The 25,863-nt window shown below is 34.6% G+C and overlaps 1 protein-coding gene across 2 annotated transcripts in view; it reads right to left on the reverse strand.

The window, feature by feature from the left end:
- The window catches only part of FBXL17 (F-box and leucine rich repeat protein 17), a 513,353-nt gene that overhangs the window by 177,585 nt on the left and 309,905 nt on the right, over positions 1-25,863 (reverse strand). For both annotated transcript variants that reach the window (XM_020968827.2, XM_020968828.2), the window contains exon 7: positions 2,066-2,142. In XM_020968827.2, the coding sequence (XP_020824486.1) occupies positions 2,066-2,142 (77 nt within the window). The remainder of the gene's footprint in view (positions 1-2,065; positions 2,143-25,863) is intronic.

Below are 25,863 nucleotides of genomic sequence, written 5' to 3' on the forward strand. Positions count from 1 at the left end.
GAGTAAACTGAGGTAAACAGCAGTTTAAGTGACTTGCTTGGGTCACAGAGGTAGACCAAATTCAAACTCAGATCTTCTTGATTCCCAGTCCAATAGTCTATCTACTGTGTTACCCACCTAGAGGTCTATTTTTGGTTAAGTTTCTGTATTTTTCTTCTATTGAGATTGGCCTGGGACACATAAGTGTTATTATTAATAGCACTTAATAATAACAAATATTATTCTAAGTCACAAAAACAGGATAGTCATTACTACAGTCTGGGTCTACTGGACAAAGTCAAGACCAATGGATCCTAAATTCTAACTTTTCAAGAAACTCTCTAAATCTCAAACAGAATTTCTAACACACAATGTGGAGGCTTAGATAATGTTGAGATATCACTGCCATTTTACATTTTAAATATGAAAGTAAAGTAAAAGCACAATTGGGAAAACAGATTTCAAAAAATTATTTGTGACAGAAAATGAAAACTCCCCCAAACAGAATAGTATTATTTTAGGGAAAATGATGTGGCCAAGGTCACACAACTATTATGCTTGAATTGGGATTTGAATTCAGGTCTCCCTGACTCTAAGTTCAAGACTATATCCACTGTGTCACCCATCTACCCACATGAATCCTTTGAACAAGCAAAGTTCCAGTTCTGCTACTAACTAGCTGTAACACCTTAGGAAAGTCACTTACTCCTTCTGAATTTCAGTTATCAAATTTTTTACAAGGGAATTGGGCTTGATGATTTTCAATGCCCTTTTCTAAGAAATATCATCAGACAGTTAAGAATGGAGTATATATTAATATGAAAATGGAGTCAAGACATATTTTTATAAAGAAAAATCACTTTTAATGAGGCATATTCTAATAAATTCCATGGTAATAAAAAGCTTACTATTAATAATACTAGCTCATATTAATGTAACACATTAGATTACACAAAGCATTCCATAAACAGCTATGTGAGAAAAGTCCACACCATAAATATTAGCAGATGTCAAGATGGAGAGTTTTGAAGTATTGTAACAGTCAAAGAAAAGATAGGAGATTTCAGTGGTGGCTAATCCCATTTTTCTGAGCTATCTACTTATTAAAAAAATACATGAAAGTATCACACACAGGACAGTATCACAGACAAACTTTTGTAGAGCAGATTTAAACTGTTAATGACAGCTGTGGCTAGACCCAGTATTGTAGGTACTGATAATCAGTACTATTTCTTAATTCTTATTCAGAAAACTATTAAGGATACTAAGGAATAAATCACCGCTGTTTTTCACTTGTAGATGAATTTTATAATATAATCTTTTAGACATTTACTTTTGTCAACACAAAGCAAAATAAAGAATTTTGGGAGGCAAGAAAGTACCAGCTAGTTTAGTTCTCCTATATATTGTGAAAATTATGTCTATATCTATATTTAGGTCACATACAATCCTTGAAAGAAAAGATAAGCTAACGTTGACAGAAGAGAGAAAGAGAAGTTATTTTAATTTAAATTTTTAAATACCCTTTCAAATTCTTAGTTTATACCTAGAACAGAATGATAGTTCCCACTTAGCTCATGTGTCAAAGAAAAAAAAATTGTCATTCCCTATTGCCAGTGTTAAAGGCAAATAAATCCCCTTTCCTGCACAGAAAACGCCTTCTGGTTAGATGCAAAAAAAAATGAGAGTCTGGCATACTAATCAAAAGAGAAAGGCTTTTAAATCTCTGCATCTGAGATTTCAACAGCAACAACATAAACTTAAGCAAATCGAGTCATTCCAGTAATTTCTTACTCATGTTTATTTTCTCAACAAATGCAATTTTTATAATTACTCTGATACTTGAGTTTCAATGAATACTGATAGTCACATAAAGAGAAATTTTTTGCAGGCAATATATACATTCATATACTTGCAAGTTAGTCTAGGTTAGGCTCATCATCTTTTTACTGTATAATTACTTACAGATAAAAGGTTTTTATATATTGGTTCATTTATGGGTCTGTGAATGAACTTTAAAAACTCATTATTTTATATCTATTTTTAAATCTTGAAAAATGTCAAGAAAAAATGTCCAATTACATACCATAGTCAGTGATCTTACAAGACACCAAATACAGCTCTTTCAGGTTTTGTCCTTCTTTTGCAATGACTTCCACACACCTGTTAATATATACAAAAATAGCAAATTATACTAACGTATTTCATGTTAAATTAACTCTACCATCAACACTCTTAAGAGGTCAGTTTTCAGTGGATGTCATAATTTCTTCTTTTAATAATCATCTTTTAAGCTATTTCAAGAAAAGGTATTATGTTCATTGCTTTTAAACTCTGTGCATATTCCAGTCTCCAAATTAGTAAATTAAGCATATTTGTGACTAACGCACCTTCTATATTCTAAGAGTTTAAAACAATATTGAAAAAGTAACATTAAAATGTTTGGTAATACAATAACTGAACATATAATATCTGTCAATCAATTCATAAGCATTTCTTAAGGTACTGCTATATGCCATGTATTATGGATATAAAAGGAAACATTGCATGGAGGAATCTAAGCTACTTAGAAAGGACTATTTATGTTTGTTTTTGTATTATCATAACACTTAGCACAATGCGTGGGTCTCAATAGTCCAATAAAGTAAATATGAAAGTGTGTGTGTGTGTGTGTGTGTGTGTGTGTATGTGTGTGTGTGTAGATACAGTAAAAACAAAGTAATTTTCAGGAGGTAGGAGGTAACTAGAAATTAGGAAGAACAAGAAATGCTTGGCCCAAATGAGGAGTAAAAGTCTCACCTTCCAGGGAGTTGGGGGATGCCAGGAGTATGCTGAGCCACAAGGCATGAAAAAGGAATGTTGACTAACTGGAACCTAGAACTGGGAGGAATATGTAATACTAGGAGTGTTATGTAATAAGTATGGAGGGTGAGCTAGATTCAGATTCTCGAATGTCAAAAAGAGGAGCTTTCCAAGGACAACACTGAAGTCACATTATATTTATATATGACATGTTTCATGCCATGTTATATTGATATTATGAGCCTCAAGGTAAATATAACTACATTTGCATATATATAGATATATACATATATATGAAAAACATGAGATAAATTATATATTAATAGTAAAATTATCCACCTTTGTCCAATTATTAGTTGTGCAGCTGAGTTGGTTCACCAAGAAACAATTACTATTTTCTATTTTTAAAATTTATTGATACATTTTGTTTTGACACTGACCCACATCAATCCCCCTACAATATACTTTCTTCCCGATTTTTTATTTGCTTGTTTTTATCTAATAATTTCCAGGCAATGTTACTAATGATATTTTGAATCTATAATTCTATAAGTTAAAAAGTAGCATTTAGATTATAGGAAAATCCATATGTAAAATAACATTAAAATTTGATCCTATTATCTTATTTTTCTTAAATTCCTTGCTAAAAACTTTGTGTACATAGGCAATTTTGATTATTACAAATAAAGATATATATCTATATAAACATAGAGGCATATACATAATATGCATATAAGATATAACATCTTTTTTGGTTTATTTTAAAATTAAATATTTTTAAGGAATATTTTCTGCCCTCAAAGCTCCACCAATACTTAAAGAAAATAAATTATTTTACTTTAAAAACAATTAGTAATACCATTTATTTTGTTGTCTTGTCCTTCATATTATTTGAAAAGTCATAATATACCCTGCCATATTCATCCTTCACTACGTTAACCTTTATTAATATCTGTTGAACATAGCAAAGAAAAAGGGTAAAAGGGAAAAAATCCATTAACCTTTTCTTCAAAGTAAGGATCAAGTAATTTGATACCAGTGTGTATAATCCATCAAGAATTACTCAGTATCCTTATCTGTCTTTCATGCCTTAAATTTGCTTTCTAACTTATTTGGAATCATAGAATCCAAGAACTTTTAAAATGGCAGAAAATGTAAAACAATTTGTTATTGAAGGTCAAACCATTTATAGAAAGAATATTTCTTGTAAGAAAACTAAACTGATACAGAAAATTTAAAAATTGGAATGATGAGTATTTGAGGTTTTTCAGATATACATAATATATCCTGAACTTGGTAATTTAATAAAAATGATGTACTATTCAATAGCTTCTCTAGAAAATAATCCTAAGAGGAACACAGGACAGATACAGTGGAGAGAGGGGCACTTTGGAAGCTAATTCTTCTGGGTTTGATATTCAGTTCACTTCAATAGATACTCATTAAGAGCCTAACCCGTGCAAGGCAACATTTGATAGGTTAAATTTTCCTCTCCATAGAGCTCTAAGATTAATTCACAAAGGAAAGGAGAGATCAACAAAAGACATCCTCTCCCAAATGAAAACTATTGTAGACACTGTATCTAGTACAGAGGTATCAAACACATGGCCAGCCCTTAACACTTCTAAGTGCAGCCTAAAACACATAATTGAGAAATATTTAACAAAATAAATAAAAATACAATATAGCATAATGTTAATAAGTGGTTTTCTAAATTAAATTATGCAGCAGCAGGGATTCATTTGGGTTTGATACCACTGATCTAATGGGTAGCTGGTGGAACAAAGCATTGGGCCACAAGTTATGAAGACTTTAGTTCAAATGTGGTTCTCAAATGTGGCCTTTCTAGCCATGTAACCCTGGGCAAGTCACTTAAGCTTTGTTTGGCTCAACAAAATGGGGATAATAATTGCACTGCCTCCCAGGATTGTTGTGAGGATCAAATGAAATAATAATTGTAAAGCGCTTAGCCTAGTGCTTGGCACATAGTAAGATCTATATTTTTGCTGCTGAGTTATTTTCATTCATGTCTGCCCATTTGAGGTTTTCTGGGCAAAGACACTAGAATCATTTTACATATGAGGAACTGAGGCAAACAGGGTTAGGGCTGGAAAGTGTCTGAGGCCAGCTTTGAACTCATAAAGATGAGTCTTCCTGACTCTAGGCCTAGCGCTCTATCCACTGTGCCACCTAGCTGCCCGAGAGCTATATAAACGTTGTTGTTACTGTTGTCACTGAGTTATTATGTAAGATAAATATAAAAGAATTTTTAAAAAATCAAAAGGCAGTATACAGAAGCAAAGAACACATGCTTAAACAAAAAAATAATGACAGGAGCTTATATGAACATTATTCTTTTTTTTTTTTAATGAACATTATTCTAAGACAGTGCTCCTAAAGCCAGGTGTTAAAAATTTCCACAGTTATCAGGAGGAAACAATGGCTTTGATTAATGGCTATTGATTAATGAGTATCAGGCATCTTTCATAAAAAAAAGGTAAAGAAAACACAGGTTTGATTTTACAAGAAATTCTTAAGATTCAACTACATATTTATGTCTTTCTGTATAACATACTCCTCCTCCTGCTGCTATTACTACTACTACTAGCTAGAATTTATATATAGTGCTTTAAAATTGGCAAAGTGTTTACAAATATGCTATCAAATTTGATCTTCACAACAACTTTAGGAGATAGATGCTATCATCCCTATTCCTAGATGAGAAAATTGAAGGAGAGGTTAAGCAATTTGTCCAGGGTCATACAGTTAATAAGTATCTGTGGTAGAATTCGATCTGAGGTCTTTCAGAATCCAAGTTAAACACTTTCTGAGTAACAATCAATACGCTATATAGTACCCAGAAGTCTCCTCCTGAGGTATACATACAAAGAAGAAAAAGCAATATGAAGAATTTCAGCAAGATTTAGTTTTAAGTCATACATACATTTTTAGATCTAGTGTTTGAAGAGAAAAAAATCTAACTTCTGTAGATCAGAGTTAAAATCACTGGTAAAATACAAAAGAACTGAGTTAGTGATACTTTCACTACAAATTGGCAGAAATATCATGTACTTTGCTGATAACAGGAGCAATTGGGATACATGTGGTGATTTTAGAGCATAGTAAGTGATTAGAGGTGGTATAGCTACCTTTTCTTTCTGAACAAAATTTACTCTTTATGTTGCAATGTATTTCCAGTAAGTGTCCAAACCCAGTAAAATTCAGTATTATTACTTAAATAACTCCTTTCTGTTTTGTAAAGATCTTGAACCAAACTATGTTATCAAACTATATTCTAATGTCACTGCATGTATTTTGATGCATGTGGCACCAAAAATAACTATATAAATTGCAAAGATATAAATATATATGTAAGATATAAATTATCTGTAATTCTACAAAACGTTTCATTATAAGATCTTCTATAAGTTTATGAAGAGAATCATTTTAACACTAAACTAAAAAATTGGAGATATAACTACAAAAAAAGAAAAAAGACTCCTGCAAGTGACTGAGGCAGCCTCACGTAGATCTGGAGATAAGTTTTTTAAATTTGCATTTCTACTAGCCTCCCTAATTCAGCTCGTGCATGCAGTACTTTCAACACTCAATTACTGTTTGGTCCTTTGGGGAGAAAGCATAAATCATTTAATATTGCAGTTGGGATAAACAGATTAAGTTCCAGTGTGGCTACTGAGGTAAATATTTATATTGATAAATACCATCATTGATGAAAGCCAGAGGCATGTCTTATAATGGAACTGGTTTTCCACACCTCAGTCTTCCTATCTGTAAAATGAGGACTTGGACTAGATGACTGGTTCAAAATTAAGAGCTCACTAAGTGGGAGTAGGGGCGGCAGGAGGGAGGTTAGCTTGGCCTCAACAAAGAAAAGGCAAAGTACCTGCACAAGCAAATGAATATGCCATTGGTTTGACCTCAGACCCACAGGGATACCTAGATCCTTGGACTCTTGCCTAACCTTAAACCTCATCTGATCTGCCCTTTGGAACCTGGCTCTCTATATTTCTAACCTGTATTTCTATGTCTTGGACCTACCTCCTAACTCTGATTCCCTCCCTGCTTGGAGTCTCTCGAGAAGCCACTTGCAGGCATCATTTAAAACTCTACCTACTTCAGCTTGCTCCTTAGAGTACTATAGTCAATTCTACCCTGTCCCTATCTCCATGGAGGGCAAGGGGGAATAGTATTCTAGGGTTTACAAGTTAATGAGACTAATTCTCAGTCAACAACCACTGTATGCTTGGCACAGTATCAGGCAAAGGATGAAAATTAAACTGTGACAGCCCTAAAGGAATGGAAAAGCTATAGGATTACCAAATGATGTTCTTATATATTCAAAGAATGTCTAAAAGAATGTTATGCCTAGAAGGGACCTTAAAGGTCATTTAGTCCAAACTTCTCATCTTAAAGACAATACAACTGAATTGTACAGAGGTTAAATGACTTGCACAAGTTCATACAGATAATTAGTGGTAGAACACAGACTAAAGTCTAGCCCTTTTGTCTGTAACATTTTAGTTACATATAAAAGTGTCACAATTGAGCAATGTATAATGGTGATCATACGGATCTTTAAAATGAGCCTTGAATGTTTCATAACCCAATTAAACATCTTCCTTTAATCAAAGAAATGAGAGTGGTGTGATTAAAAAAAAACATTAGAAATTTAGAGACTTTGTATTACATCCCAGCCCTTCCACTAACTAGCTGTGACTGTGGACAAATCACTAAATCTCTCAGTGCTTCAGTTTTTTCATTTATAGAATAAAGAGGTGAACTGATGATTTTTCAGGCCTTTTCTGTATCTAATATTCTATGGATACATCTGACACTTCTGGCTAGCAAAACTATACACCATCAAAACAGAGGTTCTCTAGAGCACTGGCCCTGGATCAGGAGGATCTGAGTTCAAATCCAGCCTCAGACATATAACACTAGCTGTGTGACCCTGGGCAAGTCACTTAACCCCATTGCCTAGCCAAAAAAACCCAAAAAACCAACAAAAAAACAAACAAAACAGGCTCTCTCTTCATTCCCATTTTGGTACACATTCACTCAGACATTAATTCTATAGTCATGATCTGGCTAAGCTCTGAAATGTTTAACAAAACAATCTTATTATTATAAATTGCTGATTTTTGGTAGTTTGCATTTCAAAATTCTGTCTCTGATCACAGAAAATATCCAGAAAACATGCTGAAAAGCATCCCAATGTGATTTAACTTAATTTAATTTTATTTTGATAATATACCTTTAAAATGCATCTGGAATATAAGATTTGTAAAGCAAAAGTAGGTTATTTATAGGCTGTATTCCAACTGAATATAATTTTAAATTATACATTCATATCTTCTTGAAAATATTCTTAATCACCTGATTTATGTGAGGAATAAAGGTTAATGAATCAAGCAGTATATACTTCAAAACTATCAAAGGAATTCAAAAGAACCTTGAATTATAGAAAACAAACTGTCTTCTTTATACACACAAAAAAATTTATGGGTTTTTTTTGGTCTCCTATTCAAAACCTAGAACATGACATTAGTGACAATTGAAAGGAACTAATGAGGAAATATGACACACTTCTTGCAAGAGGAGTGTTCCTAGGAGATCTTGTTACTGTTTGTGAATATTACTTCAAATCCAAAAGAAGCTAATTGGGGCTGCCATCGGATGGTTTGCAGATCTCACTTTAAAGGACAGTCTCAATCACCTTAGAGGTGTGAAAAGAAATGATTCCATTAGAGAAAGCATTAGTGTATGGCTGGATGAAATTCTAAATGAACACTTTTGTATTTGAACAATACATGTATCTTTCAGAAGATAGAAGTAAGGGCTGGCTTAGATTGAGAACAAAACACAGTAAAAGTGGGATGGTGCAATCGAGTGTTAGTACTGTAGTGAAGATATCTGTTGCAGGATGAACAAACCCAGTTGAAAACACAAACCCAATACAGTGGTGACATCGCTGGGGTCTTTGGAAGCAAGAGCTTGTTCTCATTATTTCCTGAAGCAGGCCAAGCTGTCTTTGGGTGAAAATAGAAAGAAAGGATGAGAGGACAGCAAATATCTAGCAAATAAAAGAAAAACAGCAAAGAAGAAACATGGAAATGAAAAATTCGATTCTGTGTGGCAAAGAGTTATCAAATAACTACTGTGAGTAATTAATTATGCCTAACTATTAAGGGAATCACAAGGAAATAAAATCTAATCCTTAGCCTCAAGGAGTTTATAATCTTACAGGTAGTTAAGACAGACCTATGTCTGTGCGCTATAAATAAGGACATGCCATGAAATCAGGACATACCGAGGGCATGGAAGAGCACACATTAAGTGCAGTGAAGTTCAGAGATTCATAGTGGAGGTGGAACTTTGAAAGATCTTTTAAGAAGGATCTTAAGAAACCCTAACAATCAAATATAATCTAATCTAGTATCGTAGCAGCTCTACTTCTGGATAGTTCATGTTCTGGTCAGATAACCATGTTTATATGTGTAGTCTACAGGCATACCTTGCTATAAGTCAGGCCTGCACAATATATGGTTCACAGGCCAAATGCAGATGTAGAGGGTGTGAAAGAAAGTAAAGATATAACAAGTGCGTTATCTGTGCCCTGCTTAACCTGCCTTCCCCTAGTCACTAGTGTGCCCATATCATGTAACTTGGTTGGTGAGCTGCCACTACACACTTTGTCCTATTTGTCATGGGATCTGCAGCAACCAACCATTGTCAGGCTGTCTCTAAAACCCTATCTGTGGCCTGAAGAAGTTTAGCCTATTTTAATTGTGTCCCCTACCTACTGCCAAGTATTGCAGGTCTGTGTTAAGTAAAACCTGATGACAAAATAAGCATGAATTACTCACATTATAAGATACTTTAAATAACAAGTTATCCCGTTACAACATAAATAAGATTTGATTTACAGAAACCTGGTGTACGTGAAATTTTTAGTAACAGAATATCTCATACCTATAAGAACAGGCAATTACAGTTATTAATGTTATCTTGAAGATGAGTTTATTCATAAATGACAAAGGATAATACTCCTCTAATTAGACTCCATGCCTCCCATCGGTACCTTCTTCAACCCATATTTTATATGACTGCCAAAATAATCTAGCCCACAGGGCTGGTATTGGTACTTCTCCACCCAAAAACCTTCAGTAGCTCCCTATTGTTTAATGAACAAAATACACACTCAGCAATATCTTATTCAGAACCCTCAATAATCTGGCTCCAATTTGCCTTTCTGTGGGAAAATTAAGATACAGCCAGAAGCAGGGAGATAGTGTGGCATAGAGGAAAGCTAGCTCACAGGACATGACATTAGGAAAGAAGAGAGTTCACATCTCGCACTAGACACTTACCAGTGTGACAGTCAGAAAGTTGCTTCATCACCTTGTTTTCCCTTTTCTTGTCTGTCAAATAGTTTGCATACTACAGGTTTGAGAACAGTCTGACATTTTAGGATTTGTATTGCAGAGGAATAAGCATTCTTCCCCAGCCCCAGAGGATGGAGAGAAAGATAGGAATTGGAATCCACAATCCATAAGGGGACATAAAACAGGTGGAGCAGAGAAGAGCCCCAGGAAGAAGAGGAGGAGGAGGGGGAGAAAGAGAGTGGGAGGGCAATCAAGGAAAGGGATCTTAATGAGCTCAATTCCCTGAAGGAGCCTTGAAACGAAGGATTTGGTTGGAGGCTGCCAGTTACTAATGCTACTATTAAGACAGAGAAAAAGTCTGAAAGGTTTACTTTTTCCATATATTTTCCTTCCAGATAACAGGCTTTAAATATAATCTTTTCTTTAAAATAAAAAAAATAAATAAAAACTCTTTCTTTATCCTGATTTTTGCTATTAGGTTGTACTAAGCAGAGGAAAAGTAGAAGTCTGAGATTTATTAGGAATATAAAAAATTTAAATAAAGCAGAGATCTAAATCTCCCAAATGTTAGGATTTTCCTAACAGAGCTATTATGATTTCATTAATATATTTTTGTAATATTAACTACCTAAATTAGCAAGAAAAAAAAAGGTACTCACAGGGCTCAAGGGGCCATTTTGTCCCTAGGCTAAAACATGTTCAATAGCTACAGCAATAGGGTGGTACAGCTGCTGAACCCAAAGGGGACACAGAAAAAATTCCAGCCTCCAACATAAAGAGAAATGGTCAGAGTGTTTATTTAGGCAGTGACCTAAAGGAAAAATATTTTCCAGCACTGGTCCAATGACAGAAGAAAGGTGTGATCTGAGAGGATTCATCATAACCTTTCTTTTTTCCTGATGGGGGAGGAGTAGAATGCAAGTTTCCTAAGGATACAGGCACTGTCTTTTGCCTCTTTTTTTTATCTCCACCTCTTAGCATGGCACTTGGTAGATTGTAGGTGCTCAATAATATTTATTCATTGTTGACTAATTGCTCAGCCAACTGATTTCAACAGCAACACTTGCAGGTTACAGGAGTACATTTATAAAAATTAACTTATCTATTTCACATAGTGGTTATAAGGGTCAAATGAATTAATGTAAGAAAAATATTTAAGCTATGCTATGATGATGATACCAATTACCTTCATGTACTTTATGTTTTAGCCAAAATAGGCTACCACTCATTCCCTAATGTCTTTCTATCCTAAGCTTTTTTGTTCCCTAACCCTCTTCATCCTTAGAATGGTCCTGTTGAGGTGTAGGGGTCCTGGGAACTCTAAAATGCAAGGGTAAAAGATGTGGGTCCTTCCTGAAAGATTTCCACTCAAGTCTTCTTTCAGTTAGAGACAAGGTTTATTAAAACACTGGTTGAGATGGATGAGATTTTAAGAATTCGCACTATTGGGGCAGCTAGATGGTGCAGTGGATAGAGCACTGGCCCTGGATTCAGGAGGACCCAAGTTCAAATCCAGCCTCAGACACATAACTCTTACTAGCTGTGTGACCCTGGGCAAGTCACTTAACCCCACTGCCTAGCCAAAAAAAAAAAAGGAAAAAAAATTAAAAAAAGAATCCACACTATTGGCCAGATTTTAAGAATCTGAGTAATTTAATGGGGGGGCAAGATGGCCCTTACATACAAAAAGACTAGGATGATCTGGATGTGATCAAGGAGTGACTAATAGCTTGGGGTGACAAGGAGGTAACAAGAAAGGAGTCTACATGGGATTGAGGGTGGGAAGTGGAACAGAAAATGAAGGGCTGGGCTAGGTTAGAGGTAACAGAGAACTGGAGATTGGGGCAGAGTCAAAGCCACACTGGGCCACCGGATAAAGCTCAGGGCCTTTAAAGGGTCCATCATTAGCGCCCCATCAGTCCCTCCTCTCGTGCCACAATCTGTACCACTGAAAATCCCTTTCCTTCCTATCTAGTTCAAGTGTCACCTCCTTCATGAACATTTCCCTCATCCTTGACTTCATTGTTGTTTGTCTGCAAAACCTAGACCAGAACCATGCCAGGAAACTGAATTGCTTCCATTTGAATTGTCTTTGGAAGATTCTGAATATCACTTGGCAGGATAAGATACCAGACACTGAGGTCCTTTCTCAAACTAAATTGTCAAACATTCAAACTCTGCTTCAGAGAGTGCAACTCCTATGGGCTGGCCATGTTGTTCAAATGCAAAACCTACACTTGTCAAAAAGACTGTTTTATGGAGAACTCACACAGGGCAAGTGTTCACATGATGGTCAAAAGAAGTGATACAAGGACACTTTCAAGGTATCTCTTAAGAATTTTGGAATTGATTGTGTGACATGGGAGACACTGGCACAGGGCCACCCAGAATGGTGTATCAGCATCAGAGAAGGTTCTGTGCTCTATGAGCAAAGGAGAATTGAAATAGCTCAGGAGAAATACAAGATACGCAAACTTAGAGAAATCACCAGAAATGTTCACATAGACTATTTGTGTCCGACCTGTGGTAGTGATCAGGATAGGATCTGAACCCCTAAGAGGAAAAGACTATGTCACTGGACTTTCTCAAATGGTTAAATCTCTGGCGTCCCCTGAGGCTATAATTCTATCAACTGGCCTTTCATTTTTGCCTAAACCCAATATCCCTTCAATTCTCTGTTACCCTTAACCTAGCCTAGCCCTCCATTGTTTATTACCTCCAGATGGCCCCTGGCCACTTCCCAACCTTAATCCTATCTTGGCTCCATTCTCCCTCAGCCACATGGTCCAGGTCCCTAGCATTCCAGTCACCCCAGAATATTTGGACACTCTTGGATCCCTCCCACGGTTTTTCTGTACATAAGGTCCATCTTACCTCCATGAGGTGCTCAGATTCTTATAATATAACCAATAGCTCACTAACGTTCAGATTCCTTAAAAGTCTGGCCAATATAGCTGATATTTAATAAAACTTGTCTTTGGCTGAAAGAAGGCCTGGGTTGAATTCATTTGGGCAGGACTCACGTATTGTGATATTGGGGTCCCAGTACCCCTAAACCTCTAAACCTAAAAGTAGAACATTCTGAGCTCATATCACTCTAATCAGCCATAGTCGGACATACTAAAACTTGACTCTAGCATAGTGATGTCATTTTGGTCCTCTGTGAAAATGGACAACAAACAACAAGAGATATATTATCTCTGCTTCCTCAGATCTCTCCTAATACTCTGCTTGAACCTCTCCTGAAATTCTTATAACTTGTGTTATCGCATAACTCTCTGCTAAAACACAAGCACCTTTGAGGGTAGGGATTTTCTCATTTTTGTCTTTGTATCTATCCCATGGTGCATTGCAGATAAGAGGTATTAAATAAACATTTGTTGAATTGGAAAAAATTAAACTTTATTTCAAGAAAACAATAGGTATCAGAGGATATAGCTTTTTTTGCTTTTATTTCATGAAATATATTTATGTAAACTTTCTATTTGGTTTCTATTAAAAACTCATTACCAAGTATGTAACTTTTCTTGTAAGTATCTAAAGGTGTTACCATAAAACAGATGTTAACTATAAGTAGTATAAGAAAGGGTAAGGCTCTCAATTAAAGCACTGAAGAGTCTGTTCTAAGCACATTTTGAATAGGTTTAAGAAGCAAAGTCCAGGACAGACATGCAAAATGTCACAAGCTCCACCAGTTAACAACCATCATCTTGGGACATTCATTAAATTTGCATTTGCCAAGTGCTGTTCTCAGAAAAGCCAACATCTGATTAGTGAATCTGAGATTAATTTAGGCCCATGTAATAACTTAAATAGAGGAAAACTAAAGCCCATTTTTTCACACTGGAAGACTATGAAAAGTCACAAAATTGGGACAGATTTTTAAAAAAATGAGATGCAGCTCAAGGAGTAAAAAGAAACTAAAATGTTGTCTGAACTTCAATTGCCTGGGTTTGCATAGCTTTCGCATCAGACAGGTTTAGACTTTGTAAGGTAAGAGGTGACAACAACCTCCTAATAGTCCCTGAGCAGTGCAAAAGAGAATCTATCAAGTGTCCTCCTGAATACTTCTAATCATAAGTTTTGTGGAATCATGGTATATATTGATAAAAAATGAAAAATTCTCTTGTGGGAAAAAAAGAGTGATAAATCAAAAAGAATTTATTAATTTTTTACTTTTTTACTTTCCCTCAAGAAGTTCCCAGCAGAATACTAGGTGATGGGATAGAACATGTTCACATTGAGGTAAATACAAAATAGATGCAAAATAAGCATGCCATAATGGGGTGAGGGAGAATCGAGGAAGCAATTAATGACTACGGAGACTCAGGAAAGGTCTTTTGAAGAAGGTGCTGATGAGGTTAGGATCCGGACCCCAGAAAGGAAAAACCCTGTACTTTCCCACTTGTCCAAATCTTTGGTGTTCCCCTGAGGCTACAATCCAATCAAATGGCCTTTCATTGTGGCTACACCCAATCTCCCAATTCTGTTACCCTCAACCTAGCCTAGCTTTTCTTTGTCTTACCTCCTATGGCCCCCAGCCATTTCCTACTCTTAACCCTAGCTAGGCTCCATTCTCCCTTGGCCACAAGGTCCCATGTTCCAGGAATTCTGTTCACCCCAGTTTACTGGCCACTCTTAGGTCCCTCTCCCAGTCTTTCTGTATATAAGGTCCATCTTGTCTCCATTAAGGTGCTCAGATTCCTAAAATCTAGCCACTGCTCAGATTTTTACAATTTAGCCAATAGCTCACAGATGCTCAGATTCCTTAAGAGTCTGGCTAATACGATGGCTGTTTAGTAAACCTTGTTTTTGGCTGAAAGAAGGCTTGGATTGAATTCTTTTGGACGGGACCCAAGTATCGTGATTTTGGGGTTCCAGCAGCCCTCACCTCTAGACCTCATCAGTGCCACTTGAACCCAGCCCAGAAGATATATTCCAAGGATTCCAAGAGATATAATTGGGAAGGGAGATGACTATAGACAGAAGGGACAACTTGTACAAAGATTTGGAAGCAGGGGATGGAATACTGTTTTCGTGGAATGGGAAGTAGTCACTTTGGTTGGACAGTGTGAGGAGGAATAACGTGTAATCAGCTTAGAAAGACAGGTTGGAGCTGAGTAATAGCAATGTTTTTTCTCTAATATTTAAGAACTACCACCACAATTTTTCTGTTACAAAAATGAAACCTTCTTTGAGGGTTTTGGAAGAGTTTTATTCAAACCAAAGGCAAGACTGATAATATAGGAATAAGCATTTACTTGGAGTTATCTGGAAAGATAATTTAAGTTCTCAGAAAAAAAGATCACACTAACAAAGGATGGATACATTTGCTTCTAGTTTTCAGACAACAGAAATATTTATTCATATTGATCTTTTGAATTTCACAAATTATTGCTTTTTAATTACTTTTTCCTTTTATCATAATTGTATCAATTGACACATTTGAAAGCTAGTGTAATAGGAATGCAAAAATATAAAAATAGTAAAAGACAAATTAGATCAATAGGAGAAGGTAGCAGTAACCTTTTCAAAGCCTAAGTCTATTCCTTAATGCTGAAACATCCAGCATATATAGTTGACACCTCAAGAACAACAATAGTGGCTTGCATGTATGCAGTGCTTTGAAGTTTACAAAGTATTACAATTGCTATTATTGTTACCATCTTGTAGATAAGAAAACTGAAGCTCAGAGGCTAAGTGACTTGATCCCTGCAAAAAATTTAATAATTAGTGCTAGAGGTAGGAAAAGAACTCAAGATTTTTGACTATAAGTCTGTTATTCTTTGCAGTTGATCACACTTATTCCCCCAAAGCTACATGACAATATGTTCAAAACAAAAACAACAGGGAATTCCAAAAGCCTTCATAATCAGAATACAAGTTGCAATTAAAAGGATTACATTATTTTATTTAATGAATGCAATTCCTACAAACTTGTATTACCAGATACTCTATGTTGTTGTTAATCTTAGTAGTACTGTTGTGATGAGGAGGCTCTTGAGATAGGGGGGGAAATCATTTCCCTTTCCCCTACACACATTCAAAATTCAACTATAACTTAACCACATTTTAGAAAATAGATAAGCTGCTTAACTATTAATTTGCTAAACAAAAATATGAAGTGGAAGGGAGGAAAGATTATTATTATTTAATTCTTAGCACTAAACATGAACTTTATTATATAAAGATGGGAGTCTCAAAGAACAATGGAAAGTAAACATTTCAATGTTATAATTAATACCGTGAAGTGGAGGAATAACATTAAATATTTCTCTAAATCTTGACAGTAAAATGTCACTTCCGGAAACAGCTCTCACTTCAACAGATTTCATTTCTTTCTCAAATTCATCTCTCATCCCTCCTCTTTCTCCCCTTCCTCCCCCTATCACATGTATGTATGTATGTATGTATGTTTTCACAAAAGTATACCTATATACATATACACACTCATATATGTGTGTACATATCTCTCTGTGTACATATATATACATTTTATTGATTTGTTTTTATATAATCCATATTTCCTAATGTGTCGCACGTCTTCCACAGAACTATCCGAACTATCCCTTCTGACACAGTAAAAGGAAAAATAAAAGTTCAGCAAACTTCATGATCAACCTGAAAAGGTTTAACATTATATCTAGTGCATTATACCCATAAACCATAGTCCTCCACCTCTGCAAAAGAGGACAGAAGAATATGCCTTCTCATTGTTCTTCTCTGAGAACAAAATTGGTCATTATAATTTCACAGCCTTCAGTTTTGATGGTTTTATTGTTGCTGTTCTTTTCATTTACATTGCTGGAGTCATTTTGTATATTGTTTTCCTGGTTCTGTTTATTTAACTTTTCTTCATTGCAGTATCTTCCCTGTTTTTCTTACAGTACACTAATATTGATGAGCCCTAGTTACATGCATGTACCACAATTTGTTTAGTCATTCCCCAATCAATGGACATCTTCTTTGTTTCCAGTTCTTTGCTTTTACAAAAAGTGTTGTTATATTTTAATGTATATGAGGCTTTTCTTTTTATCATTAACATTGTTAGGGGTATGAGTGGAATTTCTGGGTCAAGAGATATCCATATTTTATTCACTTTTTAAGCATAATTTCAAATTGTTTTCCAAAATTGTTGGACCAATCTACAACTCCACCAACAATACATTAGTATGTTCATCCTTCTACAACCCCTCCAACATCAAATATTCCCATCTTTATTATTTTAACCAATTTGCTGAATGTGAGGTAAAATCTCACAGTTGATTCTGTTTTGTTCTGATATTAATTGTGATTTAGAACATTTATTCATATGGTTATTATGAGTTTGTAATTCTTTCGAGAAGTTTGTTTATATCATTTGACCACTCATCAATTGCATGCCAAGCTTACCTTGAATTTACAAGGACTATAAAATCAGATGACTGTTGTGACTTTAAAAATACTAAAAAATGAGGTTTCAGAGTTCGTCCATGAAACACTTATATATTTCCTCCCAAGAGAGCCAAAACTATTCTTTGTAGTGACTAATTATCTCTTTAACCTTTGCCCTCTGGAAGTTGTAGTATGCTTCAATACTAGTACTGTGGTGTAGCCAAAGACTGATGCACCACACAGACCTCCCATGACCTTTGCAGCTGAGGGGTTAATGAAGACAAGATGCCAACAAGAGGATTCCGTCTCATTTGTGAAGAGAAAGAAGAATGTTTTTGGGGGAAGGGGGAAGGCAGGGTCAAGATATAATCTTAGGAGACAGATGCTTTTCTTAAAGATAAAATTGTAAAATCTGATGGTTTTCCATCAGATACTAGTTCTTAAAATTAAAAAACACTATAAATGCTTATATTTTAGAAAATTGTACAACAATATTAAAAAATTTGGCAATTATAACCTTTGGCAAAGAGTGTGCTTAATTCATTGCTTTTTTTTAAACTTTATAATTATGTAGCTGAAATGAGATAGAAAGGAAAGTGAGTTCTTAATTTCAAATGTTTCCAACATGTGCTAGCAAATGTACATAGGATGTTTACATATTCTCTCATCAATTTTTAAGCTTAGCAGTTTTCTGGTCTGATCAAAAACCAATAAACACATTTTTACATACATATAATATTTTACAAAACAATTGATGCCTGCAATTATAAGGACAGAAACTGAAGGGGTTCTTTTTTAAAAATTGTTTGTGGTTTTTTCCTTCCAAAGGAAGGAGGAAGGAAAATAGATAGGTTACTTAGATCTAGAAAGAGAAGATATTCCATAGGAATCATAAAGAAGAAAAGGGGCAGGCAGAGGAATAAAGTAATTCTGACATTCATTTGGAAAGATGATACGAGAAAGATCACACAGGCCTGACAGAGTCTTGTAGACATCATTCTGAATGTTTGAGATTGAACTGACCCCTATGAGGCTTAAGGATTATTATTTTCCTGCATCCACAGAGTGAGCTCTTCAGGATTCTGGACTATACTTGTCCTCCTGCAAGGTCAACACATCTTAATATCTGAAGTGAAAACACACCTTTAAACATTTTAAAGAAATATCATGTTATTGATATTTTGGGTATATTATGTCTAAAAATTAAAATACTATTATGCTTTCTGAGTTACTTTTTAATCAAGATATTTTAAAAATTATGAAGAAGCATAGAAGTTGTTTTTATTAAAATCTATAACATATTTCTACAGGAATCATTTAGTATTATTAACCACTATTGTTAATATTAGGCACCTAGGTGCTACAGTGGACAGAGTTCTGGGCTTGAAGTCAGGAAGACTCCTCTTTTGAGTTCAAATTCAGCCTCAGACACTTACTAGCTGTATGACCCTGGGTAAGTCACTTAACCCTGTTTGTCTCTGTTTCTTCATCTGTAAAATGAGCTAGAGAAGCAAACATCAAACCACTCCAATATCTTTGCCAAGAAAATCCCTAATAGGGTCACAAAGAGTGAGACATGACTGAAAAACAACTGAACAATAACAAAAAAGCATTGTTAATGCTGTCACAATATTTTAATTTTCCCTAATCCCAGTAGAAAGTTAATGCAATTTTTTATATGTGGAATATAACAAAAATATATTCCCCTTTACTTCTTGAAGTATAATCCATAGAAATATGAGTTTGAGACTTTGAAGCAAACGGTATAGGCATATTCTCTGGCTAATAAATAAAATTTAATCAAAATTTCTGAGGCAAAGCAGTGCATTGTATAATTACCAATTTTTGTTGTTAAAAATTTTAATAAAACAATTTAAGATACTAACAACTGATATCTTAGATCAGTGATGTCAAACTCAAACTCCTACATCAGAGATGTCAAACAGGGTCACTTAACCCAAGGATCCTAACAGGCTACATACTAACATAGAAATCCACATATTAACATCTATTTTATTTTTACTTATTTTGTTAAATATTTCCCAATTACATTTTAATCTGGTTTGAGGCCTCCCAGATATTGGGTATTACTGTTTTGACACCTTTACCCTAGACTATTAGATCTGAAAGAATCTTTAGAGATCATCAGGACCCTGGTTTTGCAGATGAGGTAAAGAGACTTGCTAAAAAGTCAAACAGCTAGTTAGCTACAGAGACCAAAGATATAAGTTCCCTTATTTCTCACTCTAATGTTCTTACCTGCATAACATGCTGCCTCCTTATCAGTCTTTTTTTTGTAATGAAATATCTGTTATAATCCAAACAAGATTTGATTTCTAACTCTCAATAGTGAATCAACATATAATATCTCAAATTTATTAAACAAAGCATTTATGCTGGCAGCTTGAGTGCTGAAATGTCATATGTTGTCTGGATGTATACACATACATACATACATACATATATATAAAATATGTTCACTAAAATAAAAAATTGAGTTGTCATTATATGTGTCAAGCTGTATGAAACAAAAGCACATTTCTTAGTTCACAAGGAAGATAGAAAACTAATGAAAGTGGCATGTAAGGCTGAGAAAAATCTGGAGGGGGGTAGGGCAGAAAGTATTACACATTTTCTCATGTAGAAAGTAACAAGATAGTAAATAAGCAATGAGAAAACAGAAGTTCTCGCTTTGTTTTAGACAGTAAGCACCTCTCCGCAGGCAGCATCACATCTGCCAGTCAGCAGGAATGAGTGACACTTCCCATTCTCAGTAGGTTGCTTTATATTATTCTAGACATTAAATCAAAATGCATGGAATATCTGTAGTACCTTCCCAAATTTGGCATGATTGATTATTATAGTTACATTCTATATGGATGATTGACAAGCCAGACAGCAAAACAGAGCAGGCAACAAGCATTCTTAATGATAGCAAACTTACTATGGAAAAGTAGTATTCTATGGGAGGTAGGTGGATTGGCATAACTGTTTCTCAGCCTCTAAATTAAAAAACAAAATTGTTCAAAAAGAAGTGGACTAATCATGTAGCAATAGGGAGGAGTTGACCAGTGACCATACCACATGCTCTAATGATATCTACACAATGTCAAGAGGTTCTTCAGCACACTAGGTGAATACTCTGTAAAGGATTTGTGTGAAGACGAGGACAAGAATTACATGGGATAAGGAAGAGTGGATGGACCACTGAAAGGACTCATACCCAGATAAGTGAGATCAGTTCTTTTAAAAGTGTTGCAGTGTATAAGTGCTTTCCTCATAATGGTAAGATAAATAAATACCCTATAAGATTATTATTCCCATTTTGTAGATGAGGAAGTTGATAATCAGTTTCCTTAGAGTGAAGGGATTTTCTGAAGATCACACACAGGTAGCAAATGTAGTTTGGTACCAATACTTGAACCTCCAAGTCCAGTGCTCTTTCCACTACACTACTCTGTGACTCACTAATACAGTGTTGTGATTATCTAAAGAGAGATTTTTGTTGTATAGATATTCAGCCTCTATATTAAGAAGAATGTTAGATGCATTTAAAGTCAATTAGTCAGTTCTGTGCTCAAATGGGGGTCAAAAAATCCCCTCTTCTTAGCAGTGATGGATTTTTATAGGAAAAAAACAAAAACTAAAACACCTGCCTAATAATTTTGTAGAGCACAAACGATAGGCTTGAGAACAATCAGAACTCTAGCTATCTGCTGCCAGGTTTTGGACTGACAAGACAAATAAATGTCAATGGAAAAACATCTTTAACATTTTTAAAAAGATGAAAAATGTTAGAGTATAATAATATGAACAACTTGGTGAATCTGATTTCCTCTTGGGGTATATTAATTAAATTAAGGAAATTAACAGTACATTATAATAGAGGTACCTGTTTAAAAGGATGCCAAAAATCATTCAAATACATTACATCACTACTAATAGGGAATAGATTAGCTCAAATGTTAGCTACATGTTGTTTCTACACTTAGATTATATATGATGAAGTTTGTATTGTATGGCAAGATAAACACCTGTCTGGAAGACTCTCTGAATCTACAATTAATCAATGATTGGTGATATAAAAGGCTGAAACTTTAAATCAATGATCAATGTGGATTAAATCTGAAGGTGTTTAAAGATCAGTAACAACATTAAATGACTATTAATGCCTAATGTGTCCACAGCAGGTCTACAAAAAGGCTGCAATTTCCGAAGTACCTTCAAACATTCCATACCCTTTCCTCAGCGTTCCTGCATAATTATACCAGCATGGGCTTAACTCTAACCTGGGCTATAGGAAACCAGGGAATCAGTGTTGTTGGTCTCAGAGATATTCTCTGTGAGATAAAAAAAGGCCTAAGGACATCATTCTTATGTACGCCTAGATCTTAACCAAACAAATCTTTCCCAAGCCCTTTCAATGTATACTTATGCAACCAATCTTATACAAATTAATAAACTAGACATGGAATTTAAATAAATAAAAAGTACCACATAAATAAAACAGCAACAACATATTTTGTAATAATTGGAAGATTATAGCAGAGAAGCTCAAGGCATTTTTATGTATTAGTTAAAATAAAGCCGGACAAAATTCCTGGATTAGTGATGTTTCAGAGATTATAAATCATTTTGCCATGGTCATTCTGAAACTCCTAATTAAACCCAGACCAACCAACTTGCTAATAAGGGTGACACCTGGGGAAAGAGTTTTATAATATAAAAATGCAGAGTGTTAAATTGTTGTGACATTAACCAAGCTCACATCTCTCTGATTCCAGGATACAATTTAGTCTCTGAGTCATTTTACTTTATCATCTTTAACTCCATTTATTCAATCAACCTATATCAATTTATAATCAATTATAAAATAGTTATAGAAAAAAGTCCTTCTTCAATCATTTTACAAACTTTCAGACCTTATGTCACTATCAGCACAAGTCAAAATATTATTATTACAATTCAAATTTCTGACTTATGGCTGAAAATTAAACCCCTAATTAGTTGTTTAAACTATGCTGTCCCCAACAACCATCACCTTTATAACAATTTAAGCTACTGTCATTTCACTTTATGGACAAAAAAAGGGTGACAGTACATTGTACCTACAAATAACTGGAAGGAATTGATTGCTCTGCTATCTTCGTAATAATCAGCATAATGGGAAGACTAGATATAATTAGATTTACTTAGAAAGTTTTCCTCAGTAATACTAATAGTAGTAGTAATAATAATTATAGCTACCATTTACATATATAGAACTTTAAGGTTTACAAAGTGCTTTACAAATCTTATTTTATTTAATCCCCACAAATATCTTTAAAGGCAGGTGCTATTAGTATCCTTCATTTTGCAGATAAAGAAACTGAAGGAAAAAGAGATTTGTGTGTCTTAAGATTAAACAGCTAATAAAAATGTAGGGAACCATTTGAACCTGTCTTTTCTGACTTCAGGTCCACTGTTCCAGCAGCTGCCTCATTCACAAGAATCATAAAAACAAATTCTTTTGCTCCACCAGAAGAATAGACTGAGTTGAAATGCACTTTGATACAACCTCCTCATTTTACAAATGAGAAAACTGAGGCTCAGTGAGGGCAAGTAATTTGCCCATTAGGGGCAGCTGGGTGGCACAGTGGATAGAGCTCAGGTCTTGGAGTCAGGAGGACCTGAGTTCAAATCCTGCCTCAGACACTTGACACTTACTAGCTGTATGACCCTGGACAAGTTACTTAACCCAACTGCCTCACCAAAAAGCAAATAAATAAATAAAAATTAAAATTAAAAAAAAATTTGCTCATTGGCAAGTAAGGGAGTCAAGGTGGGACTAGGAACTCTGCTAGAATTATAGCATAAGCATTCCTACTACCAGTCATCTTTTTTTGTTATGGCAAAATCCGTACAAGAAATAAGTTTCTTTTCTGAAATAGCCACAATATACTAGTCATCAAATACATTTAAAATAACCATGGAATGACTATATGATCAAATTATATTTTTTAATCATGATTAAATACAGATAGAAAAAGATAAAACAAAGCTTAACCCAATAGTAAATTAATCCCTGATTACTACACTGCTAATTCTATTTAGGTTTCACATAAAATTATATATCATCTCAATTATTTATGTAAAAGAGCAAAACATTAGTTATTAAAAGATTTCTTTGTAGGTTTCCCTTGCAAACAAGATCAGAGAAGTTAAAAATCTTTAAATATATTCAATTAGGGCTAAAAATCCGTAAAGAGCAGTGATGAGCTACTCTTCAACATCGTGGAGATTTTTATAGAAAGCATTTTTATAGAAAAGACAGGAACACATCTGTTATTGAAAATTACAACCATACACTGAATCCCCTTTTGAATGTCAAATAAGAGAGGGCTTAGAAGTAATAAACTCAGGTGAAAAGCTGTAAATTTTAAATTTGGGGATTTGATCAGAAAAATATCATTACAGGCATACCTCGGAGATATGCAGGTTTGGTTCTGGATCACTGCAATGAGCACATACTGCAACAAAGCGAGTCACACAAAATACTGTATTCTATTAAGTGTGCAATAGTACTATGTCTTTTAAAAATGTACATACCTTAATTAAAAAATACTTTACTGCTAAAAGATGCACTTTTAATTTCCTTCAAGAAGTTTTCCTTTGCATTCACAATTTGGCTGTTCGGTACAAGAGACCTAACTTTTGGCCTGTCTCAGCCTTCGACATGGCTTCCCCACTAAGCTTAATCATTTCTAGCTTTTCATTTAAAGTGAAAGACTTGTAATTCTTCCATTCACTTGAACACTTACAGGTCATTGTAGGGTTATTAATTGGCTAAATTTCAATATTGCTGTGTTTCAGGGAAAACGGAGGCAGGAGGAGAGAGAGAGAGACTCGAAGCTGCCCATCAGTGGAGCAGTGAGAACACACACATTTATGGATTGGGTTTGCTGGCTTATATGAGCAAAGTTTGTGGTGCCCCAAAACAATTATAATAGTAACATCAAAGATGACAGATCATCTTTTCAGATACAATAATAATGAAAAAGTTTGAAATGTTGTGAAAATTACCAAAATGTGACACACAGACAGGATGTGAGCACAGGCAGTTGGAAAAATGGCACCAACACACTTGCTTGACACAGGGTTGCCACAACCTTCAGTTTGTAAAAAAAAAAATCTATGAAGCACAATAAAGTGCAATAAACAAGGTATGCCTGCATATACAAATTTCACAAAAAAGTAAAAAATGAATAATTATTTTGTAAGCATTCTATGAGCTATGGTTACATATATAATCATATGAAAACATCATATATTTTAAAAGCCAGCTTGAGATAACACTTAGAAAATTCAGAATCATACAAAGAAAGTTGGTTTTTCTTTAAATTTATGCTTTACCATTTTAGCAATGTTTTCTGAAACATTTAAAGGCAGCTAAATGATGCTGTGGATAGAGAACTTGGACCTGAGTTCAAATCCAGTCTCAGACACTTGCTTAGCTATGCTATCCACAGCAATTCACTTAACCTATGTCTACCTCAGTTTCCTGTAATATAAGTACAATAACACCACTTACCTCCCAAAACTGTTTTGAGAATCAAGTGGGGAAAAATATCTGCAAAATGCTTTGCAAAGGCGATATATAAATGCCAGCTATTATTATTACTATTATTACTTGAAATTCAGAAAAATTTCTTTTCAGTTTCTTTCAAAAGCACAAATTAAATTAGATCATGTTAAATAACTTAAATATGTTGGTTATTTTCATCTTCACTAAGTTCTTCATAATTGTTTAAGTGGTTTTGTTAAGCAGGGACAATCACAATGAAGGTTTCTCTCCTGGAAACTCATGCTAATTGTTTTAGGTAGGAAGAAATCACTATCTTTCAAGGACACATCTGGATCCAAAAATTTAAACACAACTTCTCAATTTATATTTACATGAAATTGTCCATATGCTTCTTATAAGAACAAGGAAGTTGAATAAATAGAGTAAATCATATGTAGAAATGCTTATTTGCATACAAATAAGTTTATTTAGTATACACAAAATTAAAGTTCCAATTGTATGATTTGGGGAAAAATACATTTATATAAGGCTCAGAGATTACAAGGCAATAGAAAACTGTCTGGCTTCCCAATCCTGTAATTTCTCCTCCGATCAGTTGTAAAGTTCAGTTAAGTACTATTTATTCTAATCTGTGGGGTCAGCCCTCCCCATTGGGAAAGACCTGAGGGGTTAAAGAACTGGAGGTCACCAAGTGGACAAAAAAATAGGATTCAGAGTTGCAAGGCAAAAGGAGAGGTG

This window comes from Phascolarctos cinereus, unplaced genomic scaffold (assembly GCF_003287225.1).
Source record: "Phascolarctos cinereus isolate Bilbo 61053 unplaced genomic scaffold, phaCin_HiC Scaffold_4;HRSCAF=312, whole genome shotgun sequence".
Lineage (NCBI taxonomy): Eukaryota > Metazoa > Chordata > Mammalia > Diprotodontia > Phascolarctidae > Phascolarctos > Phascolarctos cinereus.